General features: G+C 40.0%; 1 protein-coding gene across 7 annotated transcripts in view; it reads right to left on the reverse strand.

Annotated features, from left to right (window-relative positions):
• The window catches only part of dennd4c (DENN/MADD domain containing 4C), a 193019-nt gene that overhangs the window by 93256 nt on the left and 72467 nt on the right, over positions 1-27296 (reverse strand). For all 7 annotated transcript variants that reach the window (XR_014746727.1, XM_084691295.1, XM_084691293.1 and 4 more), the window contains exons 11-18: positions 17349-17449; positions 16545-16763; positions 12000-12145; positions 11406-11444; positions 10771-10901; positions 9684-9816; positions 4916-5122; positions 2275-2403 (exon numbers count right to left, since the gene is read on the reverse strand). Coding sequence is in view for 6 of the 7 variants with exons in the window: in XM_084691295.1 (XP_084547421.1) it covers positions 2275-2403; positions 4916-5122; positions 9684-9816; positions 10771-10901; positions 11406-11444; positions 12000-12145; positions 16545-16763; positions 17349-17449 (1105 nt within the window). In the remaining variant the exon portion in view is untranslated. The remainder of the gene's footprint in view (positions 1-2274; positions 2404-4915; positions 5123-9683; positions 9817-10770; positions 10902-11405; positions 11445-11999; positions 12146-16544; positions 16764-17348; positions 17450-27296) is intronic.

Here is a 27296-nt window from a genome sequence, read left to right on the forward strand (position 1 = left end):
GCTATGTGGGATTGCTAGAGCTAACCAGTACAAAGGGCGAAAATACAAGGTGTTGGGATCACAGCCTGAAAACAATGCTAGCTACACAATGTTAACATCCTGGCCTATACCTTACCCCTTTTCCACCAAAGTGAACCGGGAGGTAGTTCGGAGCTGGTGCTAGAGCCGGTTTGGAGCTGGTTCAATTTGCGAGCTTTTAAAGAACCGGTTTGCTTTGCAACCGGCTAGAGAGACACCACAGAGCCTTGTCATTACGTCACTGTTTTTTGTAAACCGTAACAGCTTCAACCATTTATGAATATAATGAGATAGACCTAATGAAAGGAGATGATGGCATGGTCGAGGGATGTTATAATAAGTAATAATACAGATTGTCTACAGCAATAGACAATAAAGGAGCTCCTCTCCTAGCAGCCACTAGGTAGATGACAGGTATTTCTCTATCATGACTGTGTTATGAATTTCAACAACAAAAAGCCCAACAACCTTTCAGAGCGACTTGCAGTAAGTACAGGGACATTCCCCCGAGGAAAGTAGGGTGAAGTGCTTTGCCCAAGGACACAACGTCCTTTGGATCAGGAATCAAACCGGCAACCTTCTGATTAATAGCCCGATTCCCTAACCACTCAGCCATCCAACTCATTCCTTAACACATATACATGTCAATACATGGTGGTTGTGGTTTAATATCCTTTGAATACTGTATAAATATTGACAATGGTCCACAGTATTCCCTGTTCGTAGTCTGACTCAACTGTGACTCCATCTGTGACTCCAAAGAACTAGACTCATAAAATAACACACGGTGTTGAGTCAAGCTGCTACAGTGCAACGCTCAAAGTCAGTAACATCTGTATATTGACAGTATGCTAAAATAGCTTTTGGTTACAGAAATAAAAATAAACAGGGATCCAAACATGTATGGTCAAAAAAGAGAGAAGTAATTTCAGCCCTCGCCCCGCAGCAAATATCCATATCCTTACTTTGCCACCAACCCCCTGACATCCCTGGCCCACCCCTACATGCACATTGAGTAAAATGACATTCTGAAGATCAAAATACACCAACACTTATTTAGAACATTCTATTTCATTTTTTATTCCGATACATAAACTCTTATTAAACTATCTAGCACTTCTTCTGGTTTTACTCCTTCCTCTTCTTCCTGGCCACCTAAGGGCACTAAATGTTGATGATCCAAGCCAACTCCTTCAGCTGGGTAGCCTGGGAATGGCCCCTCACCACAGGATCAATGGAGGACAAGGCCTGTAGGGTCTTACTTTTGAGAGGTAGTTTATTCTACTTGCCACAAGCTGTGTATGGTCACCCCAATAAAATCCATGACAGTAGGCGATTTCTTTAAGACTGCAAGGGAAACTCGGCTTCCCCTAAAATGTCAAAAAAATGTATGGTCAAATATTTACTATTGTGTTAACATTTTGAATGTGTTAGAACACGTTCATCTCAAAGACGAGTTCGTTCGGAATCAGATACATTATAGTAGCAGGTCGACTGACTCGATTTCCTTCTCATACTTTCCCATAGCGTCACAGTGCATTTCTCTGTTGAAGCCCAGCATCCAGGGACTTGAATGGGGCTGCTTTGAACAGTTTTTTTGGTGCTTCAAAACTATACGGTCACTGGATAAATGCTGCAATTATCTCCCGGAAATGAGTTTCTGCATTTCGGGATGTCTGGATTTTGTACTATAAAAAGTCGCCGAAGCTATTCGAGCTCAGTCCTATTAGCTGATTTTGCAAGTGTAGTCAAGAGACAAACTGCTGCAACCTATTTCTTGGTATTTGTTGACGAAATTGCTAGCCATTGCTAGCCAAATTGATGAGCCTGCGTTGTTGCCAATGACACACACGACCTGCGTGACCCACAAAGTTTGCGGCCAATGTTGAGTGAGTGAATTGTCATGGTGATTAAAGTTATTACATACTTGCGCACATACTGCTGATTTGCTTATTTCCTATTTACTTGTTTGGTGGAGGCAATCCAGAATTACTGTTGGTGCAATTATAATCAGACCCCCCCCCCCCCTTAAAAAAAACTTTGGATCTGCACGATTCACACAAGTCACCCAAACTGACGTGAAAAAAGCGGGAGGCGCCGAAAAGCGCGCCGTTTGCATCCCTGAATAAAAGAGCAGAATAAAGTAGTCCACAAAAGAAAATGTAATTAGACTGGTCAACTTGACCAAACTTAGACACTTGTGTACTGCCACATACACTACAGTTTCAATTATCAAACATGTAAAGATTTTGTTACCTTGTTGTAGTATCCATAGGTGATAGCATTAGGCTGTACACCAGCCCTCTTCATCTCCACTAGCACACGCACTGCCATGACAGGAAGTCCCCACACACCACACAGCTGCATTACTACACGATAACACACCTATAATGTTGAAAAAAGAAATATTAACTTCTGTCTTGTCTGTTTTAGTGAAACAACTGTGAAACAAATACGTTCTTACAATGTCATATCATAGTGGTACCACACACAGTGTTTCCCCTAGCATAGTTTTGGAGGGGTGGCCCTTCTTATTTACACCTGATCGCCTGTCAATGAGTAGCCTACACTAGATCCACTGGCAGTGACCACATTTGTGTGAATTCGCCTATTAGCTCCTCGCCAGCGGTGTCGGGCTGGGAATAGCATTTTCTTCCTTGCATATACTGTACTAGTTAGGCTAACTTTCTTAGTCTTTACTAGCAACATACTGACGTTGCTTGTCCACAAATGTGACACGCTCTGGTGAAAAATGGCACATTGTTCATTCCTCAGTTGATTACAGATTGTGAAAGTGATTGTAAGCTTTCAAATGACGTGTCATACATCGAAATCTGAAAATTGTTGAAGAAGATAAGAGTATCTGAATGTTGGTAAACCTAGAATACTCTAGTAGAGAAAACCCTTTGAAAGATTCTAGACCTTTTCACGCCTTCAGGTTGTTTTTGTGTCAATCATTAAGCACAGTGGGCTGTTCATTTCACCGCAGTGAAAATAAAATATATAAAATTCCGGGATCCTGCTTTCTTGAATTATCTTAAATATGGGTGCACCCAGTATTTTTTTTATTATTCAAAATCACACAGGGAAAAGTTAGTTTAAAGATTTAAAGTTTCCTCCTGTTTCTGTTCAAATGCTGCCATCTGCTAGCCTGGCTGCCAGCCCAACTTCTCCCCCCCCACAAAAAAATTTGGTCGGGAAGTTGGGTCTGGAGGGTCTCGTATTGGGAACAACTATATAAAACCAGGATCTGGGCGGACCAATGAAATTGCCAGGGCAGACTTTATACGATGATTGACAGATGATCAACAGTAACGTAATCAACAACCCAACAACCCAAGAGCCCTTGGGTTGAATTTGTTTTCAACAAACAACATATTACGTTGCTCTGATTGGTTGTAGGTCTATCCAATTGAGCGTAGAGGCATTTGTTTTACGAGTTTGGTTGAAACGCGCCCCATAGTCACAGCCCAACGGAGAGTTTTCAGACTCATATTCTGACTAGACTTATGGGTATGACAACGTCAGGCTAGCCATCTGCACATTCAGCCATTTTTTCCCCTGACTTAAAGGCTGCGATTAGTTTTTGTATCAGCAGACGCTGCAAGATTCCTTGCAAAAATATGTTATTCAGACAGTTATAACCTAAATAAGATTCATGAATAGCAAAATATCTAGGTCTATAACCTATGCAAAATGATGACAATCATTTAATTGATTAATATGAAATGCATTTGCTTCACTACATAGCCGTTTGTGTGTAGACAGGTAAGCGCAATTCTAATGTTATGACATTAGAGGCAATAATAATTGAATTGGTAAAAGGAATTAGCCTTTCATTTGTAAAGCTGAAAAATAAATGTATTTCTGAAATATCAAGAGGTATCAATGAGTCCAGCTAGAAACATCCGAGTTGGCTAACATTGAAAAACAGAGAACAAACAGTTTTGCTGGAACTACTTAGTAGGTGTCCATATATCACCTGATAATGGGGGATATATGGGGGTCCATATATCACCTTATAATGGACACCCCTGCAGCCAATCAGAATCGAGTATTCACCCAGACCATGGTATAAAATAAATTACACTATGCTGAATGACTGAAGAGCTCCAAGAAACGTTCTAATGACTGCCAGCACCATCTAGCAATCACAAGAGAGCCATTGACCACCTAACCATCAGAGTATAGAAGTCTTTTAAACTCTCTGACCTAACCACCTACAAGTAGCCTAGGGAAAACCGGCTGCACCATGAAGCAAATCAAATCACATCACGCATGACGCAGCCACAACTCAACTGGAAGCTTTGGTTAACAAGAACAATTATGAGTATTTAGTGATCCAAAATTATTATTTTTTTATATCGAGTGACTTCCTCACCACTTTAACATTTTCGGCTTCTAGCAGACAATATGAAATCCCGACAAGAGCTCCTTTTCACTGGACCATTTCTCAAATGCCTTAAAAAAAACACGTAGAAAAGGGTTCGCTTTTCTTGCTAAGCTACCTGTTCGCGCTGCAAGGTATCTCACACTGCCTTGCGGGTCCTGCCATGTGACTTCCATTGAAAATGAATGGGAGTCAGAATTAGGTCTACCATCCCCCCTGAAGAAAATCCTAGGAGTAAACACTGCATACATCACTTAATCTGGACATCTTTAATAATACTACTTTAATATATAAAAAACCTTAATCTGTCTAATGTATTGATTATATGATGTGTATAAATGTATCACTGAATCTACAAATAGAGTGATTTTTCCTGGCCCTCATTTGCCAGGAAGGAAAGTGATCTAGCTTTGTCCTAATGGGTGAAGACGGGGAGGGACTGTTCGAAAAGAAAATATAGAAGGTTGCACATAAGAGCATACAAAGACACACACAAACAAACTTGACCTCATCCAGTACTTCCACTTCAGAGCTCCGCATCTTGAGGAGGATGGTGTAGGCTTGCTGCATGGCACGTTCTTTAGACGTGGCTAGACGCACTCCTGCAGGCAGACAGGTGAACCACAGGCTGTAGCAGTGGCTGAAAAGACATTTTGCCCAGAGTAGAGGGTTGGAGTAGAACCTCTTTGCCATCTTGTATGCAAGCTTGAGCTCCTGAGTAAGAAATAGAAAGAATCCAGATGTTATGTACTCAATATATTTAATGGGACAGCGCATATTATATTAACTCACTAACTGGCAAGGGCACATATATTTGCCCTAACGGGCAACTTTCTAGAGTGCCGTGGGCCAATATGTCCACCCAAAATGCATAATAATGCGCCTTTTTTTCAAGGCAATAAAATGATTGTTTCAAAGCAGAAATTTAACAAAATTGCCAAAGTTGATGTGATTTGTTTATTTACAATATGCTAATGAGGTTGTATGAACAAGCAAAACTTACGACCCTAACTAGCTAGCAACATTAACCAACAAGTCAAGATATGAAAATGCCTTAGACTGAGGGAGAATATTTATTGAACTGTGACAGTGATGAGTTTTTTGGAGAGGCTGATTTGGAGGGGGTGGGGGAAATGTTGACGGAGAAAATTAAGCGAATGAAGACAGGATTGGCAAAATCAACAAAGGGGCTGACCGGAGGATGTGGTGGGAGGTGGCAGGCAAGCTCGTAGCCATTGAGGTGATTTGGAAGAACTCAAACGGGAGGACTCCTTTTGATGACCAACAACAAGACCACGTCCACAGAGTATGCAGTACCACATCCATATGAGTATTTTTGGTCATCATATTTTTAGCATTTGTGATGCAGTAGCTAAAGGTCAGCTGAGGAACTTTTACTTCCGATAAGGCTTCACCATTACAGACAGTAGTAGAAATGTACCCGAACATTTCTTGCGACAACACTTTCTGGGAGAAGATCCAGGAAAGACAAGGCCAGACAATCAAAAAAGTATTACAGCCGTTAATGTCATATTGTTTTACATAGGGAATAGCAAATACTTTCTTTTTACCATCAAATATGTGGTGAAATTGCTAGAAGGAGAGTAATACCACAGTGCCTAATTCAATCTGGTGTTTGAATAAGATGTCTTAACCTTTATAAAATTGTTTTATAAACATTTGCATTTTTGCATTAAAAAGGTTGGGTGGCCATATTGGCTTGGCACCCAACCTTTTTGTCACCCTCATCACTTAACTGATGAGTGTTCCAAAGTTCCATGGCAGTTACCAAGTTTAAAGACAAGGAGTAATAACACTGATTTCTTTTAGATTTAGAAATTTGGCTCATCACTAAGGTACCAGCCATACACATTTGTATTTCATTTGAAAAAAAATCTAATATTTGAAAGTATCAAACTATAACTGCACACACTCAGTAATACTGAGTTTTACTATTCAGACGATACTCAACGTCGTCAGCGGCGACAAAGAAATTGTTAACTTTCTAAAAGAGTCATTATTTGTGTTGGAATTATTTTTTTTTAGCAGAACCGTGCTGTCCGCTTTCTATCAAAAGTAACAAGGTGCTAGGCAACACCTGAAACACACCGTGAGAAGATTTGAGAGCTAGCTACAATTAGCCTACCATTTATTTTCATTTACAAAATGAAAAGAGCAAAAAATGCCATATAATAAACAACTTACTAACCTCGACCATTCGGTCATGCCTGGAAATTCAAACCTTGGCTTTGCCGTATCGACAGAGCGATAGCGAGCCTCAGTTTCAGCCTCAGTTTGATATTTCCCAACATGACCTCACTCTCGGTTATTAAGTAGCAGATAATGTCTAATATAGGGAGAACTGCCACTCTCGGGAAACTTCCGGGTTCTGAACTGGTTGCAGTTCCATGTGAGGGCGCTAACGAGCGAGTGCAGAATGAATAGAGGTATACCCCTCAAAATCCACTTTTCTCAGGATATAATTTTGTGTCTCGTAATTTGAATTCTGAATTTGAAAGGGGAGGCAAAAAAATACACTCTGCTGGCTGTTAAATTTTTTAAAAGTTGCCTTTCTGTTCTAAAAAGCCTTTGAAAATGTAATTGACGTCATACACATTTTACAACCAGAGCTACTGCTTTACGGCAAGCTCTGGTCATCTTTTTTCTCTCAAGGCATCGACAACACGGCTGACAGATTAGGTTCTCCCTGTCAATACACATGCTAGAAAGAATTTTGGCTAATGCTCTGACATTCTGACTCCGCATCGGATGCCATCAAGCGGGAGCTCTGGTCGTATCAGTCCTTCACTAACCAATCAGCATTCATTAGCAGAATACTAGCGTGTTATGGGCAACAACGACTCACCCTGTAAGAAATCAAAAGGACATAAGTACTCGTTCATTCACCTTTCGACCTATAATCCATGTTGAAAATGCAAAAACTACAATCAAATCGGAAATTTGTCAACGACAATCAGGCGAAAGAGACAAATTTTACCGTTGAGCTCCATAGACTCCCATTCAACATGCACTCGCTCGCGATCACCCCCAGTGGAACTTTGGTGGAACTGCAGACAAATTCGGTACAATGGGGCTTAATAGGGAGTGGCAAGGCTCTCCTTAAACAGGCTCTGTAAGTAGTTATAACAATACAGCGTTTCCTCTAGGATTTTTTTTTGCACTGGGGGCAGGTCTGTCCGAACACCCCCCCCCAGCCAACACTAAGTTCTAACCCTAACCCTATATTTCAGAGCAGGTTCATGTAATAGTCTAATAGCTAATGTAATATTGCACATAATTTAGCTAGCAGGTGAAGAAAAACAACGAAATCCACCAGTTAACTTAATTTAAATTCGCAAGAACTATACACTAATACAATATCAGGCTTAAATGAACTGACAAGTTATACGACTTACAGTTCTCAAGGACGCACACACGCAACCTCAGCTGCGGTGTGAAGCTTGTGTCCGTGCTATTCTCCGACATGCACTCTAACAATCACTGCTGATAGACGGCCTTTTGTACAGCCCTTTTTCTGATACCATGGCGGCAGAAATGTAGCCGTGGCGGAAACACTGCATAGAGGAAACACTGCCAATATTAATTTGTAACCATAGAGAATAATACACAGCCTTGTAGCACAGTCAACAGACAACACAACGCCAATCTGATCACTTCAGTAAAACACAGTCAGCTTTGTTGACACACTACAGTATGCTGCTGATCACATCACCATATGGGAAAAGTACAGAATGGGAACCACAACTTTGGGTCGCTGTCGCCCTCTCCCCAGAGAGGGGGATGGGGAAGCCAAATGGCCAACCTCCACCAGCCTTTGTTCCCTCTAACCCAAAGGAGTTCAGAACACAGGAATTTGTCCAAAACTGACCGTTATCAATTTACAAACATTTCTCACACACAACATTATGTATGGACCCTACAAAGGATAAGGGATGCACCGATACCAGTTTCGGTATCGGGCCCGATACCAGGCTCATGTACTTGTACTCGTGAAAATACCCAATACCAAAGACTGATACCTCACGTAAAAAAAGTTATTAAAAAAAAGTTATTTTATACTATGACAATGGTAATGTAGGTGAGAAATTAAATAACTAAATATATTTGGTGCATTATGTTCGCTCCCGGAGTGGCTGTTACTGTCGAACACAATTCTTGGACACGGCTTTGTTTTGTAGATTTATTGCTAGGAAATTAGCTGAGTTTTCCGTTTCTTAAAAGAGTGAGTGTGGTGTTGCTAAAACAACACAGAATGTAGACAATTATCACACTCCCGACCCAGCATATTACAGAATATAGGTACCACAAATATTGTTACCAACGCCATTATATTAATAAAATCGGACCACTGTCGAAAACTAAACAAAACATTCCACAGCGAAGTATATAAAATTCTCCAACCTCTACATAGACTATTTATAAACTTCACAGAATTAAATCAGGTTAGACAATCCGAGGACTTAGAACAACAACCAACTTATCATGAACGCACCACATTTCACTAAATTAAAGATTGCTCACTGCGAGCATAAAAGAAAACTTAGGGCCTAATTTACTAACATTGCGACTGCAGCTTAATCTGCGCCTTTGCCCAACCGCAAATAGAGAGACTAGTGCCGGCAGCATATTCCTGAGGGCTCGCCAAGCTGTCCCAGGTGTATATAGAGACAAGGCATATTTACTATTTTGTATATCTCCCCTTCCACTTGAAAGATGACCTGTACTTAAATCTGTAAAGAGCTGTCAGTGGCACGGCGAGGAATATTTGCACGAATAAGGATAGAAATCTCAAAGGAAGTGACAGGCGAGTGCTTCAGTCAGAAAACATCTAGAAGCTTTTAAATTATTATTTTCTTCAAATTTCAACCTGCGCTGTTGTTTTTGGGAAAATGAGCAATGGACTAGCACCATCTTACATAGGGAACCTGTAGTGGATACATTTTAAGCATAAGTTGATAGTTGCCTTCACAACAGGGTTAAAAGGAGCTATGGGGGCAGAGCTCCATTATATAGAAACTCAAATGTGCGTTGAGATGTATATAGTTAGGAGATAGTAGTATGGGGCACTTACAAAAGTCAAAATCATTTAACATCTTCTTAAGTAGATAGTGTTTGATACATTTGATCCATTTTCAAAAATATATTCAAAGTGTTTTTGATGCCTTCATAACCTACTTTACTCTGTACAAACTGATATTTTTGTTGTTGATAATATGTTGAATCCACAGACCACAGATTTCAAGTTTGATTGTACCTGCTTGGTCCTCTTGGCCACAAGTGCGGGGCTACTAGCCTGACTTGCATCTGCACTTTTCCCGCTCTGTGGTGGTCTCAGCTCTCCAGGGCAGTGAAACAGCTCCAATTTCAAACGTGGGAAACTCTTATAACTGAAACAGACAGTTAGTTAATGTGTGTTCACAGCTATTGTGTATCCTATAGGCATGGGTGATATGGGGCCGGTGGCACAAAACACCTTAAGTTAAGATTTTTCTTAAATTCAGAGTTAAGGTTTCCTTAAAATATAATCGGTTGCACAAAGCACCCTGAAGTCTTCTCCTTAAGGTTTCCTTAAATGTTCCCTTAAGTATTTAAGGTTTTCTCCTTATCTTGGTCGTATACTTAAAGATTCCCTTAAAATGTGTTAAAGCGTTGCACGACAGACCTTAGCAAACAAAGTAACGAAGAAAAATTAAGGTACCTCTGACTTATTCTTTATCGCAACATGGCTGAGTTTATGGAGATAAATGAACCCATCCCACACCTATAGCACTCTGTTAGGCTTCTGTGCTACAGTCTAAACATGAAGACTATTTATGCATCGGCTACCACTGTAAATAAAGTAGCTTATGATGACTAAATAAAGTTATGTAGCTAGCTCTATATTTTTTTTTCTTGACCGCTTCACCAAACTTCTTGAGTACATTTTGTATGCAATTTTGTCCTACATTTGTTGTTTTTTGTTTGCAGTTATTTGTGGATCAAATGTACGTTTTGGTATGTGCTTTCTTTTTTTGTATTCTTGTCGAAGCACAATATTTTCCTCTGACTAATTTGGTTTTCTTGTCTTTTCGTAGGTCTATAAGCTAACTAGCTCTTGCTACTAAGGTGATGTACTAGCGATACAACTGAACAAACGCAGTCTCCATGGAGACGGTCAAATTTTACTGCTGTGAAATCACGTTCAATGTAGTAAATCCCTTATTCTGTGCTACCCCCTTAAGTAAATCCCTTAGCTAAGGAGAAATGTATCCTTAAGTGTCATAATTAAGGAAACAACTTCTGGTGTTTTGTGCAACCGGCCCATGATCTTTAGGTATGTGTAATTCTGCAATGAGGCACACCTGAAGCGAGCAGGGGGATTAAGTGCCTCCTCAGCAGGGGGTTCAGGAGGCATGACAAAGACTGTATGTTCACTCTTCTGTGATTCATCCAGCTCCATCAGTTTAGTCTCCTCTGAAGACTCACCTTCAACCTATGGAAAGAGGAGACATGGTCTTTGTGGTAAATATCAACGCAAAACTTGACATTTAGGATTCAATGCGCACAACCCAAACTGGGAAATTAAATTGTAAACATGACATGCGACATGTCATTTAAGTATTTCAGGAGTTTATAAAACATTTCAAGTATGACAGTGTTGTACTAGATGGCACAATAAAAATGAGAAATTAAGCACACTGCTTTTTTTTGGGGGGGGGGATGGGCATCATATGCATGTTCTATCACAAAAATGATAATGCAATTACTTTGTTACTTTAATACTGATTTATCATTTGACCATATACTGAAATTTATCAAATGAGTATTGTATTCATCATATTTGTATTCATTGTATTTGAAATGGAACCACGGATGAAGTTCCTTTATGTATTACTTCAAGAACATTATTACATGATGACATCTCTTCAAAAGCATTGAACCACAAATGTCCTTGTTTAATATAGGTGCCTCAAAATTTCAACAGAACTGTGATTACCTTTGTGCCCTTGTCAGTGCCTTTATAAGAGGGGAAAAGCTGTGAGGAGGGAAACAGTGTTAATTTGAAGAAATACAGATGATCTTAGTCCATAAAAGGGAAAGACCTAATAATATTACTTATCCCAAAACTGTTTTCCACACCCACACACACACACCTTTTCTAGAGAGGCACATTGTGACACACAGACATACAATATTTAGAAAAAACTATCTTACATAATCACAATCAGTTGTATTATTTTGTCATTTGTGATTATAGTCTTCATCACATCGACTTTCATAATTGTACTCTTTGCAGTGAACTGCTTTGGAAAAACTGCTAAACAAACAAAAGGCAACAACACTAACCGGATGAAATGTACTTAATTAAGAGAAGAAAAAAAGAAAGAATATATTTGGGTTTGTAATGTTACAGTTAATGAATTTGTGGCATAAAAATACCACTTGGTTACATTGAAAATTCACAGAATTGTTTATCAAGAAGTGTTTATTTTACAGAACTAGATTAATAAAGCACTCATTTTACAAAATGTGTGTCAATTTGGGACAAGACCAGGGTACACAGGAAGCTATGTTAACAGCCTATTTTCACCTTTTCAATGCAGTCATCAAAGAAGGCCAGGCCAGTATCCTTATCACTGACAAAGGTGCACTCTTCGATGAAGCGAATAAAAATTTGAGTCTTGGTCAGTTGAGAGTAAAACTTCTGATGGGCACGGTCCCTGCTCTTTAGAAACCCTAGGGAAAGGAGAGCATGATCAAGTTGTCAAGGCTAGGGTCAAAAGACACAATATTTCATAAATGATCATTGCCGTGTTGTGCTGAACACAATGTTCACTCTGGCGACTAATTCAATTAAGAAAAAAAGATTATTTTTTTTTATGGACATGACGGTGGCCGTGTAGCCATCATTAAGCAATTCATATGGCAATGATTGATCTTTCTAATAATATTGACACCTCCATTGAGGCACATTGGGATTACAAAGCAAAAACAGATACCGGGTTAAGAATATGTTGACATTAACATTTTCCAGGATGTGTATGAGCTATCAAAGATATCGGCCATTGGCCATAACATTACTGTCAGACAGTAAACTAGTTAATGTAGATCTAAGTCAACAATGCAGTTCTAATTTGGTGTTCGAGAATACCTTTTTGTTTGGACATTTGATCCACAAATAACTTTTGTTTGAATTGTAGCTCAAGGTGCTTTACATAAAATCAATAAAAACAATAAAAACAATAATACAAGTGATAAAAGTCATAATTAAAATAGCAACAATAATATAACTAATAGAAGTAGTAAAACACTTCTGAGATAAAATTACTTAAATGCTTCGGTAAAAAGGTAGGTTTTAAGCTGTCTTTTAAAAATGTCTAGTGTGTTTGCTTCCCGAATATTTATGGGTAATTTGTTCCATAGTTTTGGGGCGTAATTAGCAAAGGCCGAATGACTGCTTATGGTGACCTCTAATAGGCCTGCATTTGATGATCGCAGTGTTCTAGCTGGTGTGTAGTTTATAAGGGAGTTAGCAATGTAGCTAGGTCCTTGTCCGTGTAGAGAAAGTAGCTAGGACAGGACTGATGTGTTCTCTCCTTTTAGTTTTGGTTAATAATCTAGCTGCAGAATTTTGAATGAGCTGTAGTCTTTCAGTGGTTTTCTTGGGAAGTCCAGTGAAAAGTGCGTTACAGAAGTCCAGCCGGCTGGATAAAAAAGCATGAATTAACTTCTCTGCATCATTTTGGTTTATGAATGGTCGTACCTTTGCTATATTCCTCAGGTGAAAGAAAGCTGTTTTGGTCACTTTATTTATGTGAGAGTTGAAATTCAAATCTGAGTCCAGGATTACACCGAGACTCGTCACCTCTGGTTTAAGACAGGGGGTTAAGCCTCCAAGATTCTTAGTAAGCATCTCTCTTTTGGATTTGGGGCCACATAGGACTTCGGTTTTGTCTTCATTTAATTTAAGAAAGTTATCATTCATCCATTTGTTTATTGCCAACAGGCAGTTGTTAATGGAATTGATGGCCGTTGCATCGTTGGGTTCAGAGGATATATATAGTTGTGTGTCATAAACTAACATAAAACTTCCTTCCTGTGATATATGATTTTATCCAGTTCAATACACTATCCGTGAACCCAATAAGCTTTTCCAGTCTATTGATTAGGATGTCGTGATCAATGGTATCAAATGCTGCACTGAGATCTAGCAGGATAAGGACGAGACTTTATTTGCATCAGAGTTTAGTCTTGTTAAGTGACTCATTGCTCTTTTAGGTTAGATATAACGAAGCTAAGTCTTGTACTCGCTGTGAAATGTTTTACTGTTGATTGTTCTTCTACAGGTACAGTCCTGCACTTTTGGGGTTCATGTTGTTTTAATTTGTAACTTGTATAACTGCATGCTCTTATGGGTCTTCCCTTTTGGCACTTGTTTAGCTTTTTCACAATGTATGCTTCATGTTTTGGCTACTTGCAATGTTTGGGACAATCTCATTGTTATGATCAGTGACCTATGCTCTTTTGTAAAGCTCTCTCTTGGGAGGTGCTTTGGATAAAAGCGTCTGCTAAATGAATAAATGTAAATGTAGTCTGAGGTCGCTAATTATTTTGGTGAGAGCAGTTTCAGTACTGTGATATTTCCTGAAACCTGACTGCGAGACTTCCAGGATGTTATTTTCTTCAAGAAAATAATTTGATTGGATTAAAACTATATTTTCCAGTACTTTACTAATAAATGGAAGGTTTGATATTGGTCTGTAATTTGCAAGTAGACTGTTATCCAATTTGGGTTTCTTTTATAGGGGCTTTACAACAGCTGTTTTGAAGGCATCTGGGAAGACGCCAGTTCTAAGGGATGTGTTTATAATCTCTAGCACCGGACCTGAGACACTATCAAACACTCGCTTAAAGAATGTTGTGGGTATAGGATCAATATCTGAGGTTGTGGAGTTGGATTCGCTGACAATTTTGGAAAGTTCACTAAGTGTGATACAGGTAAATGTGCTCATGGTTATGTTGCAGAATCTACTGATGTCAGTTTCGACCCCACTTTTAATAATACTAGCTCTGATCAAAGTGATTTTGTTCTTGAAGAACAAAGCAAGCTCTTCACATTTAACTGCTGAGGATGGGGGTGGGACAGGGACAGTGTTTAGCAGCTGGTCAATGGTGGAGAAAAGAACTCTGGAATTTCTGGCATTTTCTGTAATAATGTTGGAGAAATATTCTCTCCTTGCTAGACGGATGGTTTTGTTATAGGTGGTTAGTGTATCTTTGTAGATAATGTAGTGGGTAGTGATCTTTGTTTTCCTCCATTTTCTCTCTGCTGCACGGCATTTTCTTTTTGTTTCACTAACATTTTTATTTCTCAGCCATGGGGAGGTTCTGCTTGTGCACTTCTTTTTGGTTTTCAGTGGTGCAACAGAGTCTAACACAGATAATAGTGCATCATTGAGGTTCTCTACCATTTCATTCAGAGAGCAATCAGGACTAGTTAGCTCATATAGAGCAAATTGTTCAGAAAATGTCATCATAGCTGTTTCGTCTAAATTTCTTCTTTGGACTAAGAATTGTTTTGTGTTTTTTGTTAGGATAATTTCCAAATTAAAAAGTATATAATGGTGGTCTGAGAGGGGTAGATCAGTTATTGAGATATTATTGATATTTAGTCCAGTTGATATCACTAGATCTAGTGTGTTTCCGTGCCGGTGTGTTGGGTCTGTTATGTGTTGAATTAGATTGAAACTGTCAAGGACATTTAAGAGCTCAATAGTTCTTGGGTCTGCTTTTTTATTTACTTGGATATTTAAGTCTCCGTTTGAGACTACTTTGTCATATTTAGTGACACATAGTGATAATAGTTCAGAGAATTCCTGTATAAATATTGGCGAGTGCTTGGGTGGCCGATATATAATAACAAAAAGTATTGATTCGGTTTTGAGCTCTATAGCAAGATATTCATATGATGTGAATTCACTTAGCTCAGTGATTTTGAACAACAGTTTAGAGGAGAAAATAGCTGCGACTCCTCCACCTTTTTATGATTTCCTAGAAACTCGGTGAAAGCTGTAATCGGGTGGACACGCTTCTATCAGAGTTGCTGTTGCCGTGTCATTGTTTAGCCAGGTTTCTGTTAGACAGATGCAGTCTAAGTTGTTTTCTTTGATCAGATCATTAACTAGAAATGTTTTGTTATTTAGTGATCTAACATTTAGAAGGGCCAGTTTCATCTGTGGGGTATTAACAGATAAAACAGGTGTTCATAAATCTGTTGGAAGAATATGGATAGTTCTGTGACTTCTCACACTAGTTTCAGGTTTGTAATCATGCATTTTACCATGCCATTTTCTGTTTGTGATGATGACTGGTATGTCTAATAAAATAGCATGGTGGCTGTCCTAGAGTACCGTTTCTTGGAGAAGATATGATTGTCAGATATGTTTACTGTTATTCATTTACAATGCTGCTGTCATGGTGCAATTTCCCCTTGGAATCAATAAAGTTCTTATTTTCCTTTTATATCTATAATATTATATAATTTATGTGAGGTTTCATGTCAGTAAGAAGTTCTGTGTTATCTGCTCTATACAAACTGAGAAACAGTATGTGCTCAGAAAGTCATTCTTATTGATGAACAAAGGTATGTTTGTGAAAAGAGTTGGATCCCATGACTTACATGTAACATGGATTGGTAATCTTGAGGCCTTGTAAAAAGAGAAGCCCCTGAGGAGAGGCCACACTCAAGCACAGAGTCACAATATTTATCTAGGGTAGGAATAACAAAGGTAAACCCTGGCCCTGACCCTAAACACCACAGGCATGAAGTTCCAGGGGAATATAGGCAGAGACACCAAGTTCCAGGACCAGAGAAGACACGTGTATCTTATGAGAGACCAGGGGGAGCAAACGTTTTTTCTCCTGAAGGGTGAACCTCAATTTGGGGATCATTACAGAGTGAAACCTTCAACTCACCAGCCTGCTGCAGCAGTTTCTCAGTAACGTGTATTATCAGGCCATCAATCCTCTAGGTTTAATCATATAAGTCTTTAAAAAATTTCTTGCAATCATCACATGACAATTATGTCTTAAGAACCTGTGCTGGCAAATGTATGTTTTAATAGGTTTTCCTCACCTTGTAGATCATAGAGAGAGTCTGCTGCAGTGGCCTTTTCAGAGGGTGCCTGGGTGATGGGTTTTAAGTATGAACGGTAGCCTTTAAGGATGGATGCCATGAAGCGCAGGAAAGCTTCCTGGATTTCCATCTCCAATGCAGTCATCTTCTTGTGCCAGGTGAAGTCTGCCTCGATAGGCGTCATCTCCACTGCAGAACCCTCCTGCACTGTATGCCTCACTGAAACCACAAATAGGTAAAAGTCTGTAAGGTGGGTTTGAATAAATTTCAATAGATGATTTAAATAGCCCTTTTAAATAAAAATAAATAAAAGTACACTTGTGTTAACATGTGTGACATGTTAAACAAATGTGTCACAGCTTGTGTATTTTTTCTCTCCATTATAATAGAAAAGTGCCATTCTCAACAGACAATATGTGATATAGTATATGGGAAAAGCCAAATAACCCAATAGGCCAAATTAATCAGTTCAGTGTGATTTGTTTTTTGCCTTCTAGTAATAGTATATTTTTTGTAGGAATTTGGACAAATTGGATGGCTTAGAGGAGATATAGCAGCCCTACCACGACACCCAGTATGTATCTGCAATTAAAGACCGCAGCAGAGGCTCAATGCAGCATTCTACAGTATTTATTCGTAATTTATGGATACTATAATTTTGGCTCACTCTCTCATTTATTAACTTTGCATTATGGTTATTACAGTACCCGGTGTATTGTAAACTCTCAAATTTCCAATTTTAGTTTACAATCAGTCTTTGATGAGTATCAGACATGAATCAGTGATCATTGAAGTAGTTTGTACCAGTGCCCAGTTGGTGCTGCAAGTTGGTCAGATGGTTTATAAGGCTCCTGCATGGCTTCTTTGGGAGGTTCTTCCAATTGCTGTGTCTCTTCTCATCAGATCTGAAAAGCACAAAACAATAAACAGGCAGAACGTTCATAATCTCTAGAACCAAAATGAAATAGTCAGTCCAGTTTGTTAAAAGTTAACAAAACACACACAAAATCATTTTCATTACTACTTGTTTTCATTGTACACAAATATACTTATCACAGGGATATAAGTGACTATACTTGAATGATGAATTACATGACTGTAGATACTGGTAAAAGTCTTTGTAGCAGTCACAACACTGAAACTTTATTCACACATCTACTATACTACTGTTTGTTCTGAAAACCTTCATGAAAGTAGAGACTATTGTCTGAATGGAGCAGGTCATGATTATAGGAAACTATTTTGACCATGGCAAAACATACAGTACTGTGCGGAAGTCTTAGGCACCCAGAAGTTTTTACATGAATGTTGTCTTATATATATATATTTATATTGTTTGTATCCTGTATTTGTGCTGCAGAATATATATATATATATATTTTTTTTGTATTTAAAAATAATTATTTCTAGAAAACTAGAACATAAGTGGCGTACCACTAAATTGGAGGTTTTCCACCTGGCATGGAAGGACAGCCAAAAGGAGTACAAGCAAGTCCTCATCAGGTCCTGATCAGAATATTTCTCTAAATTGATTTGTAAGAACAAACACAACACTAAGTTCCTATTTGATACTGTTGCAAAACTCACTAAGAAAAGTACACTCTGTGTTAGTTCAGATCTCTCTCCCAATGATTTCTTAGATTTCTTTGACCAAAAAATCTATGCAATAAGGCAGTGGTTCTCAATCCTGGTCCTCGGGACCCCCTGCCCGGCATGTTTTAGACATTTCCCTGCTCCAACACACCTGATTCAAATTAATGGGTTGTTATTAGGCCCATTTACTTGCGCTGGACAGAGCAGTCAGATGAGGCACTATGTGACTGTTTTCAAACAACAGACTGGGGAAATTTTCGTGATGCCGCTGTTAACATCCATAAATACACTGAATTTGTATTAGGATATATATGTAAGTGCATTGATGACGTTGTACAGCGAATGAACGTCAGAACTTTTCCAAACCAGAAGCCATGGATGAATGGAGAAGTGTCTTCAGCACTCAAAGCCCGTACAGCAGCCTATCATTCTGGAGACCCATGTGAGTACAAAATAGCCAGATATAAACTCAGAAAAACCATCAAGCTGGCAAAGAGACAGTACAGAGAGAAAGTGGAGTCTTATTACACAGGATCCAACACCAGAGACATGTGGAGTGGGTTGAAGACTATCACTGATTATAAAGGAAAGAGCCATCAAGCAGAGGTCTCTGTTTCTCTTGCAGAAGAGCTGAACACCTTTTATGCTCGATTTGAGTCCCTCACCAGGTCAGAGGTACTGCTGGAGCAAGACAGCTGCCCTCTCCAGGTATCTGTGACTGATGTGTGCAAGTCATTCAGGAGAGTGAATGTGCATAAAGCTCCAGGACCTGACAACATCCCTGGCCGTGTTCTCAAGGCCTGTGCTCCTGAACTGGCAGAGGTGTTCAGTGACATCTTTAACCTCTCCCTGTCCAAGTCTGTCGTCCCCAATAGCTTCAAGAGGGCCACCATCATCCCAGTCCCTAAGAAACCTTCAGTGAGCTGTCTCAATGATTACCGCCCTGTCGCACTCACCTCTGTTGTGATGAAATGCTTTGAGAGGTTAGTCAAAGACCACATTACATCCTGCCTGTAACCTGCATTAGACCCACTCCAGTTTGCATATAGGCCGAACAGGTCTACAGAGGATGCTGTAGCTTTGGCCTTGAACACTGCTCTCTCTCACCTGGATCAGAACAACACGTACGTGCGGATGCTCTTCATCGACTTCAGCTCCGCCTTCAACACCATAGTACCATCCAGGCTCATCATGAAACTACAGGACCTGAACATCAGTCCCTCCATGTGCAGCTGGATATTGAACTTCCTGACAGACAGGCCACAGGCAGTACGGCTAGGTAACATCACCTCAACCAGTCTAACACTCAGCACTGGTGCCCCACAGAGTTGTGTGTTAAGCCCACTGTTGTACTCCCTGTTCACCTATGATTGTGCAACCACTAACAGCTCCAACACCATCATTAAGTTTGCTGATGACACCACCATTATCGGCTGCATCAAGAATGGTGATGAGTCTGCCTACAGAGCAGAGGTGGCAACAATGACATATTGGTGTCAAGATAACAGCCTGCTGCTTATTGTAGCAAAAACCAAGGAGTTGATAGTGGACTACAGGCGGCTGCAGGGAGAACATGCACCCATTCACATCGGGGGCACGGCTGTGGAGAGAGTCAAAAGTTTCAGATTTCTTGGTATCAATATCAGCGAGGATCTGAGCTGGACACACCATATTGGTGTGGTTACAAGGACAGCGAAACAGAGGCTCTTTTTTCTGCGACTGCGGAAATTTGGCATGGACTGCACTGTACTGACCAATTGTTACCGCTGCACCATTGAGAGCATACTGACTGGTGGAATTACAACATGGTTTGGCAACAGCACTGCCCAGGACAGGAAGACACTACAAAGAATGGTCAAATCTGCACAGCGTATTACAAGGACTGCATTGCCATCCATTCAGGACCTTTACAGCCAGCGCTGCAGGAGGAAGGCCAAGCGGATCATTTCTGACCCTAGTCATCCCTGCCACAGTCTTTTCTCCCTCCTGCCTTCTGGAAGGCGATACAAGAGTATAAGATCCCTTACCAGCAGATACAGGGATAGTTTTTACCCACATGCCATCAGGATGCTGAACTGTCCTTGAAAAATCTTTTTGCACTACAATTATTTTCTCTTTTTCCTACCCTTTTTCTCCATTATCCAGTATTTAATTTATTTATTCTTTAAATTGAACGGACATTGAGCACAAAGAATTTCATTACTGATAAATGCTGTTTATGAGTAAATGATAATAAACTTGATGATAATGAACTTGATCTAGATAGTTTCTGTTACTAGTTAGAGACAACGGGGGACGGGTTGTTTTCTTCCTTATTCGTGTAAGTATAACTTATTTTAGAGTTCTTTCCCCTGGAACAGATTTCATGTTCCAACCAAGGGAGGCTGTCGCTGTCTTGGTGTGTGGGGCTGCATCAAATTCCCCTTTTTGCTCTGTTAAATTGCTGCACTAGTCCACACTTAAACGGTGAGGATCTCATTCTATTATGACTGTAACTGTTAGCTGCTCCTGGCATTCTCTAATCCCTGCTCTCCCCTCTCTGTCCCCCCCCCCCCCACACACACACACACACACAAATCCCCTGTGGTGTGGGGGGTTTGAGCTGTCAGCACCTGCCTGGTCGTCGGTCTACCAACGCTGGACCTGGTTGTCAACCGGAAACCAGTCTCCATGACGGACAACAGCGAGTCTCCCGGTCCTGTCCTACACCTATAAAGTTCAACAATGGATTTTGGTGTTTCAAAACCCATTGACACTGTATGACTATGTTTAGTGTTCTGCTCCTCTCTCCCACAAACCGTCTCTGGAGGAGGGGATCCCTCTCTCAGAGTTTTTCTGGGAGTTTTTCCTCGTCTTCCTTGAGGGTTTAAATTGGTTGAGGGGCAGTTCTATGGGCATATGTGAAGCCCTCTGTGACATGCTTGCGTGTAAAAAGGGCTATACAAATACATTTGATTTGATTTTTGCTTAAAACATTTTTTTTTAACCTGTGCTACATCCATGAAATGGTATTATGCCCAAGCAGAGCATTTCAAATGGATATACAAAAGCATGACCTAAATACAGCTTACAACTTACAGCTCTTATCTCTCTCACATGTTCAAACTAAAGATGAAACTAATCATAGTTGACTGTTGTACCTGCTGACCGGCCCTTGCTTCTCTTGCTCGCTCTCGCTTTCTTTTGCCTTGCTCTCTCTTGCTCTCGGTCTCTCTCGCTCTCATTTTTATAAAGAAAATCCAATAATCTGCCTTTTCTTTTTATTTATTTATCAGGGTTCCTCCGGTAGGAAGAAACCTATTGTTTTTGTTAGTATTCTTCTTATTATTATTAGGGTTCCTCCAGTAGGATTATTAGGGTTCCTCCGCTCGTCTACGTGATTTCCCCATTACTCCAAAATGCCTGAAAATTGGAAGACATCCCTTATTTCTCATGGGGAACAAAAAAGCCTCAAGGACCCATGAGGTCAGACTTCTGAATTTTCTTGTACCGTCCAAATTTGCTACAACCTTTAAAACTCTTCTCCTCATGAGCCATAGATCCAATCGACTTGAAATTTGTTCCAGATGTGTAGGATACATGTTTTTATAAAGGGTCAAATTGAATAAGAAATACTATACAAAATACTATACTCAATATCTTTGTGTTAATAAATCAAATATAATTTTGACTGATTGCTTTTCAAACCTAATTTGGTTCAAGACGACATCACACTGAAGTACCATAAACAATTTCACCTTGGTATGTCAATATATGATTTAATTCAAGTGAATTGCTCCACAGTGCGCACGCTCCGAATTCTCACAGACTCATCCTGCCCCTTGACACTAGGGTGACCACCTGTCCCGCTTTGTTGTGTCGCACAGCATTTTCACCCCTTGTCGCGCATATTGCATATTTAAAATGCTGTGCAATACAGCGCAAAGAGGGACAGGTGGTCAACCTACTTGACACATGCGCAAGATTGTCGAGACGCGCACACACACATCCTTTCTGGAAAGGGTGTGCTGACCAAGCCCCCACCCTTGGTCTTTAGCTCCTGTTTCATTTAGCTTCCAATCGCAGCTCGCCGTTACAAATTATTTTTTCGGTTGCCATTGCTTTCAACATCGCCTGATAGCCGGTTAGTAGGTAAGTCGTATTTTTACATATTTTAAGCTAGAATCAATGATTGGGTTTGTGAAAGTACAGTACTCTTGAATTATGGTGAAGGTTTGAGCACTTTGAGACCTTTAGATCGTGAGTTTGAAGTGACGGAAAACCAAACTCGAAAAGTATCAAGCTTTTTCCCTCTGTGTAATTAGTGAATCATGTAGCATCTCGGCGAATATATAAAAAGGTAGAGGAGGGCAGTTTTTAGGAGAACAAGCGATTCCCCACAGACCTGTTGGCTCAAAATTTTGATTTGGCTCGTGAAAGTCTTTGTAATAAGCCTATGCTCCGATTATTTTTGTGATTTGTGGAAAACTTGCAAGTGGAGTGAGCTGCGTCCCGGGGGTACATTGTTTTGACTTAGCATCAGTGACAGAATCGGCTCACTCACTCACTGGCAGTGTGTAAACAATATCAAAATTCACTACATTCTAGTCCTAAAACGTCAGGGAGGGCTGCTTGGTTTTGTAGACAAGAGTCTACTGAAGATAGCCAGCATATAGGATCTTTCAAAACAAGCCTATTTCATTTGTCATTTTCCTGAGAAAGCGACCTATGTTAGCCAGGCTAGTTTCACTCGTCAGCATATTTAAAGGTCTCTGACAGTCAGAATCACTGTTTACAGGCAAAGGTCGAGCTGGTTTTTGGTCAGATGTGTATATTGACCAGTTTAGACGAAATACTCCTGCCAGAGCCTGGAATCGAGCCAAATGTTTTGAGTGACTTAGCATGGCCGGGTCTCCATCAGGTCAACACATTTGGATTCAAGTTCAAGTAATGCCACTGCATTTCACAGTCAAAACTGAAGTCTGTGTCAAGTGTTGATGGGAAAAGCTTTATTTTTCACCACTGACATGGACCCTTTTTTCACTTTTACAGGTCATGCAGAGGCCTGCTCAACAGAGTGCAACAGAGCATAATGAGAGCAACAAGAGAGGATGCAATAGAGAATGCTGAGGGCAACACAGACCCCTTGCTGGACTACCCCTCTCTACCTGGACAGCTTCTCTTCAGCCCTGCCCCCAAGACAGCTTCATCCAGCTGGCCTGCCCTGCCTGCCTGCCCCTGCCTTGATATCTCAGAAGATCACAGAATTACAGCTGTTTAAACTTCAGCCAAATCTTGTAATGCTTGCCACAGAACAAATAGTTTACTTTTCTATACAGTAACTGACAACAATGGTTCTCAACACTGAGAATAGCTCAGTAGGCTAAGACAGTGTACTGCAAGGAGCAAGGACACAGGTTCAAATCCAGCTGCAGTCTTTTGGCCAGTCACAAATTTGATTATCTGTTTAGTTAAACAGGATGACATCATTCTGATATACCATGTTCAATTTCACCTTGAAATGTCAACCGTTTCTTAACCTTTGTCCCAAAGCTGACCAAAGCTAATACTCAAATCACAGTTGAAGCACAGCTAAATAATCAGCGTCAGCGCCCCTTGGGTACCCAGAATGCAGTGCGGTATGTAAAATAGGCAAAGACTTGTGGAAAATAAGTGCGGTTACAACAGGCGTGAGGGTTTTCAGTTGTTGTGTTTGTTCAGTTAGATGTTTGTAATATTATTGTTTATCAGTTAATATAATCTTGTTGGTCACACTGATTGTGCATGTTGTGTATTTTAATAGGACCAGAGAGTCGGCTGCTGTACTGCCATAGGCTATTCTCACAAGGAGCTGAGCATGAGCTCTGCCGTAGCCCGGTTGCCGACATGACTATTGTTAATTGTGCATTGACTGAGATTCTGAAACGAGGTAAACTCAAGAACAGTTACAATATCTGCTGTTTTCAGCCATCTTGGGAAAAATGTGTCAATTGTGGAAGGCATGTTTTGGGACTACCCCTAAACCTCATGTGGCCGCCGCAGCATTTCTCCTTTGGGATCACCTGTGCTGAGAGAGAGGGAAACAGCATCGATGGAAGTTGTGTGTGGGCAGATGTGTCTTTGTATAGGGTGAAATGGAATATGAAATGCAATACAAAACGGCAGAAAGGGTTGTATTTATGTAAATGTCCTCATTGCCTCAATATCGTTGTGTCAATAAATACAATATTATTTTGACTGATGGTTTTTCAAACCTTATTGGCTTTGAGATGACATTCTGAAGTAGTACCATGTGCAATTTCATGCAATTTGACATTGAAATGTATTGTAATGTAATTGTAATGTTTCTTAACCTTTGTCAAAGCTGACCATAGGTAATACTCTGCTCTTTCTATTCATAACATCTCAACAGTTGGTGTGTAGCAGAGAGGATAGAGAGACTAACTTGTAACATTTTGCTCATGAGTTCAAATCCCCATTCAGCCTATTGTTGTTGGCCAAACATGAAGTTGTTTTCTTTCCACATTGTAAATTGTTTTAATATTTTGCCATTTTGCGGAGTAACCTGCATTGCTGCTTGCAGCTATATTTTGTATTATGTATTTTATTATTTGTTTAGGTATATAGTGTTTATTCATGTGTGTTTGTGCCTTCTACTCATGTGTTTGTCATACTGTTTTGGATCTGTGTTTGTTGTTTCACTTGTGCAGACTGTGCTGCCTCCTCATGGACAGGTCATCATTGTAAATGAGAATTGGTTCTCAATTGTTTCTACCTGGATAAATAAAGGTCAAATAAAAAAAATAACAAAAAATGTTTTGTTATTAGTCAATTATATTTCAGTGTATTGTTGTCCAGGGGTATTCTGTTTCTCAGGAACTTTAGACCATATCTACAGTCATGGCCGAAATTGTTGGCACCCCAGAAATGTTTCCAGAAAATCAAGTATTTCTCACAGAAAAGTATTGCAGTAACACATGTTTTGCTATCCACGTTTATTCCCTTTGTGTGTATTGGAACAAAACAAAAAAAGGGAGAAAAAAAGCAAATTGGACATAATGTCACACAAAACTCCAAAAATTGGCTGGTCAAAATTCTTGGCACCCTTTCAAAATTGTGAATAAATAAGATTGTTTCAAGCATGTGATGCTCCTTCAAACTCACCTGGGGCAAGTAACAGGTGTGGGCAATATAAAAATCACACCTGGGAGCAGATAAAAAGGAGAGAAGTTCACTTAGCTTTGATTGTGTGTGCCACACTAAGCATGGACAACAGAAAGAGTAGAAGAGAACTGTCTGAGGACTTGAGAACCAAAATTGTGGAAAAATATCAACAATCTCAAGGTTACAAGTCCATCTCCAGAGATCTAGATGTGCCTTTGTCCACAGTGCACTACATTATCAAGAAGTTTGCAATCCACGGCACTGTAGCTAATCTCCCTGGGCGTGGACGGAAGAGAAAAATTGATGAAAGGTTGCAACGCAGGATAGTCCGGATGGTGGATAAGCAGCCCCAAACAAGTTCCAAAGAAATTCAAGCTGTCCTGCAGGCTCAGGGAGCATCAGTGTCAGCGCGAACTATCCGTCGACATTTAAATGAAATGAAACGCTATGGCAGGAGACCCAGGAGGACCCCACTGCTGACACAGAGACATAAAAAAGCAAGACTACAGTTTGCCAAAATGTACTTGAGTAAGCCAAAATCCTTCTGGGAAAACGTCTTGTGGACAGATGAGACCAAGATAGAGCTTTTTGGTAAAGCACATCATTCTACTGTTTACCGAAAAAAGAATGAGGCCTACAAAGAAAAGAACACAGTACCTACAGTGAAATATGGTGGAGGTTCAATTATGTTTTGGGGTTGTTTTGCTGCCTCTGGCACTGGGTGCCTTGAATGTGTGCAAGGCATCATGAAATCTGAGGATTACCAAAGGATTTTGGGTCGCATTGTACAACCCAGTGTCAGAAAGCTGGGTTTGCGTCTGAGATCTTGGGTCTTCCAGCAGGACAATGACCCCAAACATACATCAAAAAGCACCCAAAAATGGATAGCAACAAAGCGCTGGAGAGTTCTAAAGTGGCCAGCAATGGGTCCAGATCTAAATCCCATTGAACACCTGTGGAGAGATCTTAAAATTGCTGTTGGGAAAAGGCACCCTTCCAATAAGAGAGACCTGGAGCAGTTTGCAAAGGAAGAGTGGTCCAAAATTCCGGATGAGAGGTGTAAGAAGCTTATTGATGGTTATAGGAAGCGACTGATTTCAGTTATTTTTTCCAAAGGGTGTGCAACTAAATATTAAGTTAAGGGTGCCAAGAATTTTGACCAGCCCATTTTGGGAGTTTTGTGTGACATTATGTCCAATTTGCTTTTTTTCCTCCCTTTTTTTTGTTGTTGTTCCAATACACACAAAGGGAATAAACATGTGTATAGCAAAACGTGTTACTGCAATACTTTTCTGTGAGAAATACTTGATTTTCCGGAAACATTTCTGGGGTGCCAACAATTTCAGCCATGACTGTATTTGTTACAAAACACAGTGGACTGTATGATATGAGGAAAATATCGGTGACATACATTTCTTTCCATTTATTTGGCAACTATCAAGTAAAATCAGTTCAAGGATATTAATTGTTAATTATAATGTATTAAATACATTTCTAAGTAAATTCAACAGGGCTCCCTTTGAATGGTGGATACAATCTCCAAAGCAATGCACCTGTCACCTCCATTCTCCCAGCTCACGTTTATAAATTCAAGAAAATAATTTACCAAAAAAAAATGCATCTAGCTAACAAGGCCAACACTCAAACTTACAAGAAAGCAATGTCAACTTTTTACTCTCATGGTTGCTATGTCATATAATGGAACCTGGGCCTCCGCCTTAACAGAGATGGCAGAGGCAGCGGCTAAACACGCGGTTGCTTTGAGTAAATCTAGAATAAAACCAGAGATTTACACCACAGTAGACAGTCAAATAGTGGTGGAAGATTAACTATTGAACTTTCTTGTGGTTAAAATGAGAACTCTAAGTCAGGATGATGTTGTTATGTTGACTGTCAACCACTTTGGGTCAGAGTGGATTGAGAGCTCCAAGAAAGTTTTGTTTGAGCTCTGCCCGAATACCAATCAACGCTGTATTTCAAAAAGACGCGAACAACGTTAAGAGCTGTCTGAAATGG

This window comes from Hypomesus nipponensis, chromosome 25 (genome assembly GCF_054491055.1).
Source record: "Hypomesus nipponensis isolate SF chromosome 25, ASM5449105v1, whole genome shotgun sequence".
Lineage (NCBI taxonomy): Eukaryota > Metazoa > Chordata > Actinopteri > Osmeriformes > Osmeridae > Hypomesus > Hypomesus nipponensis.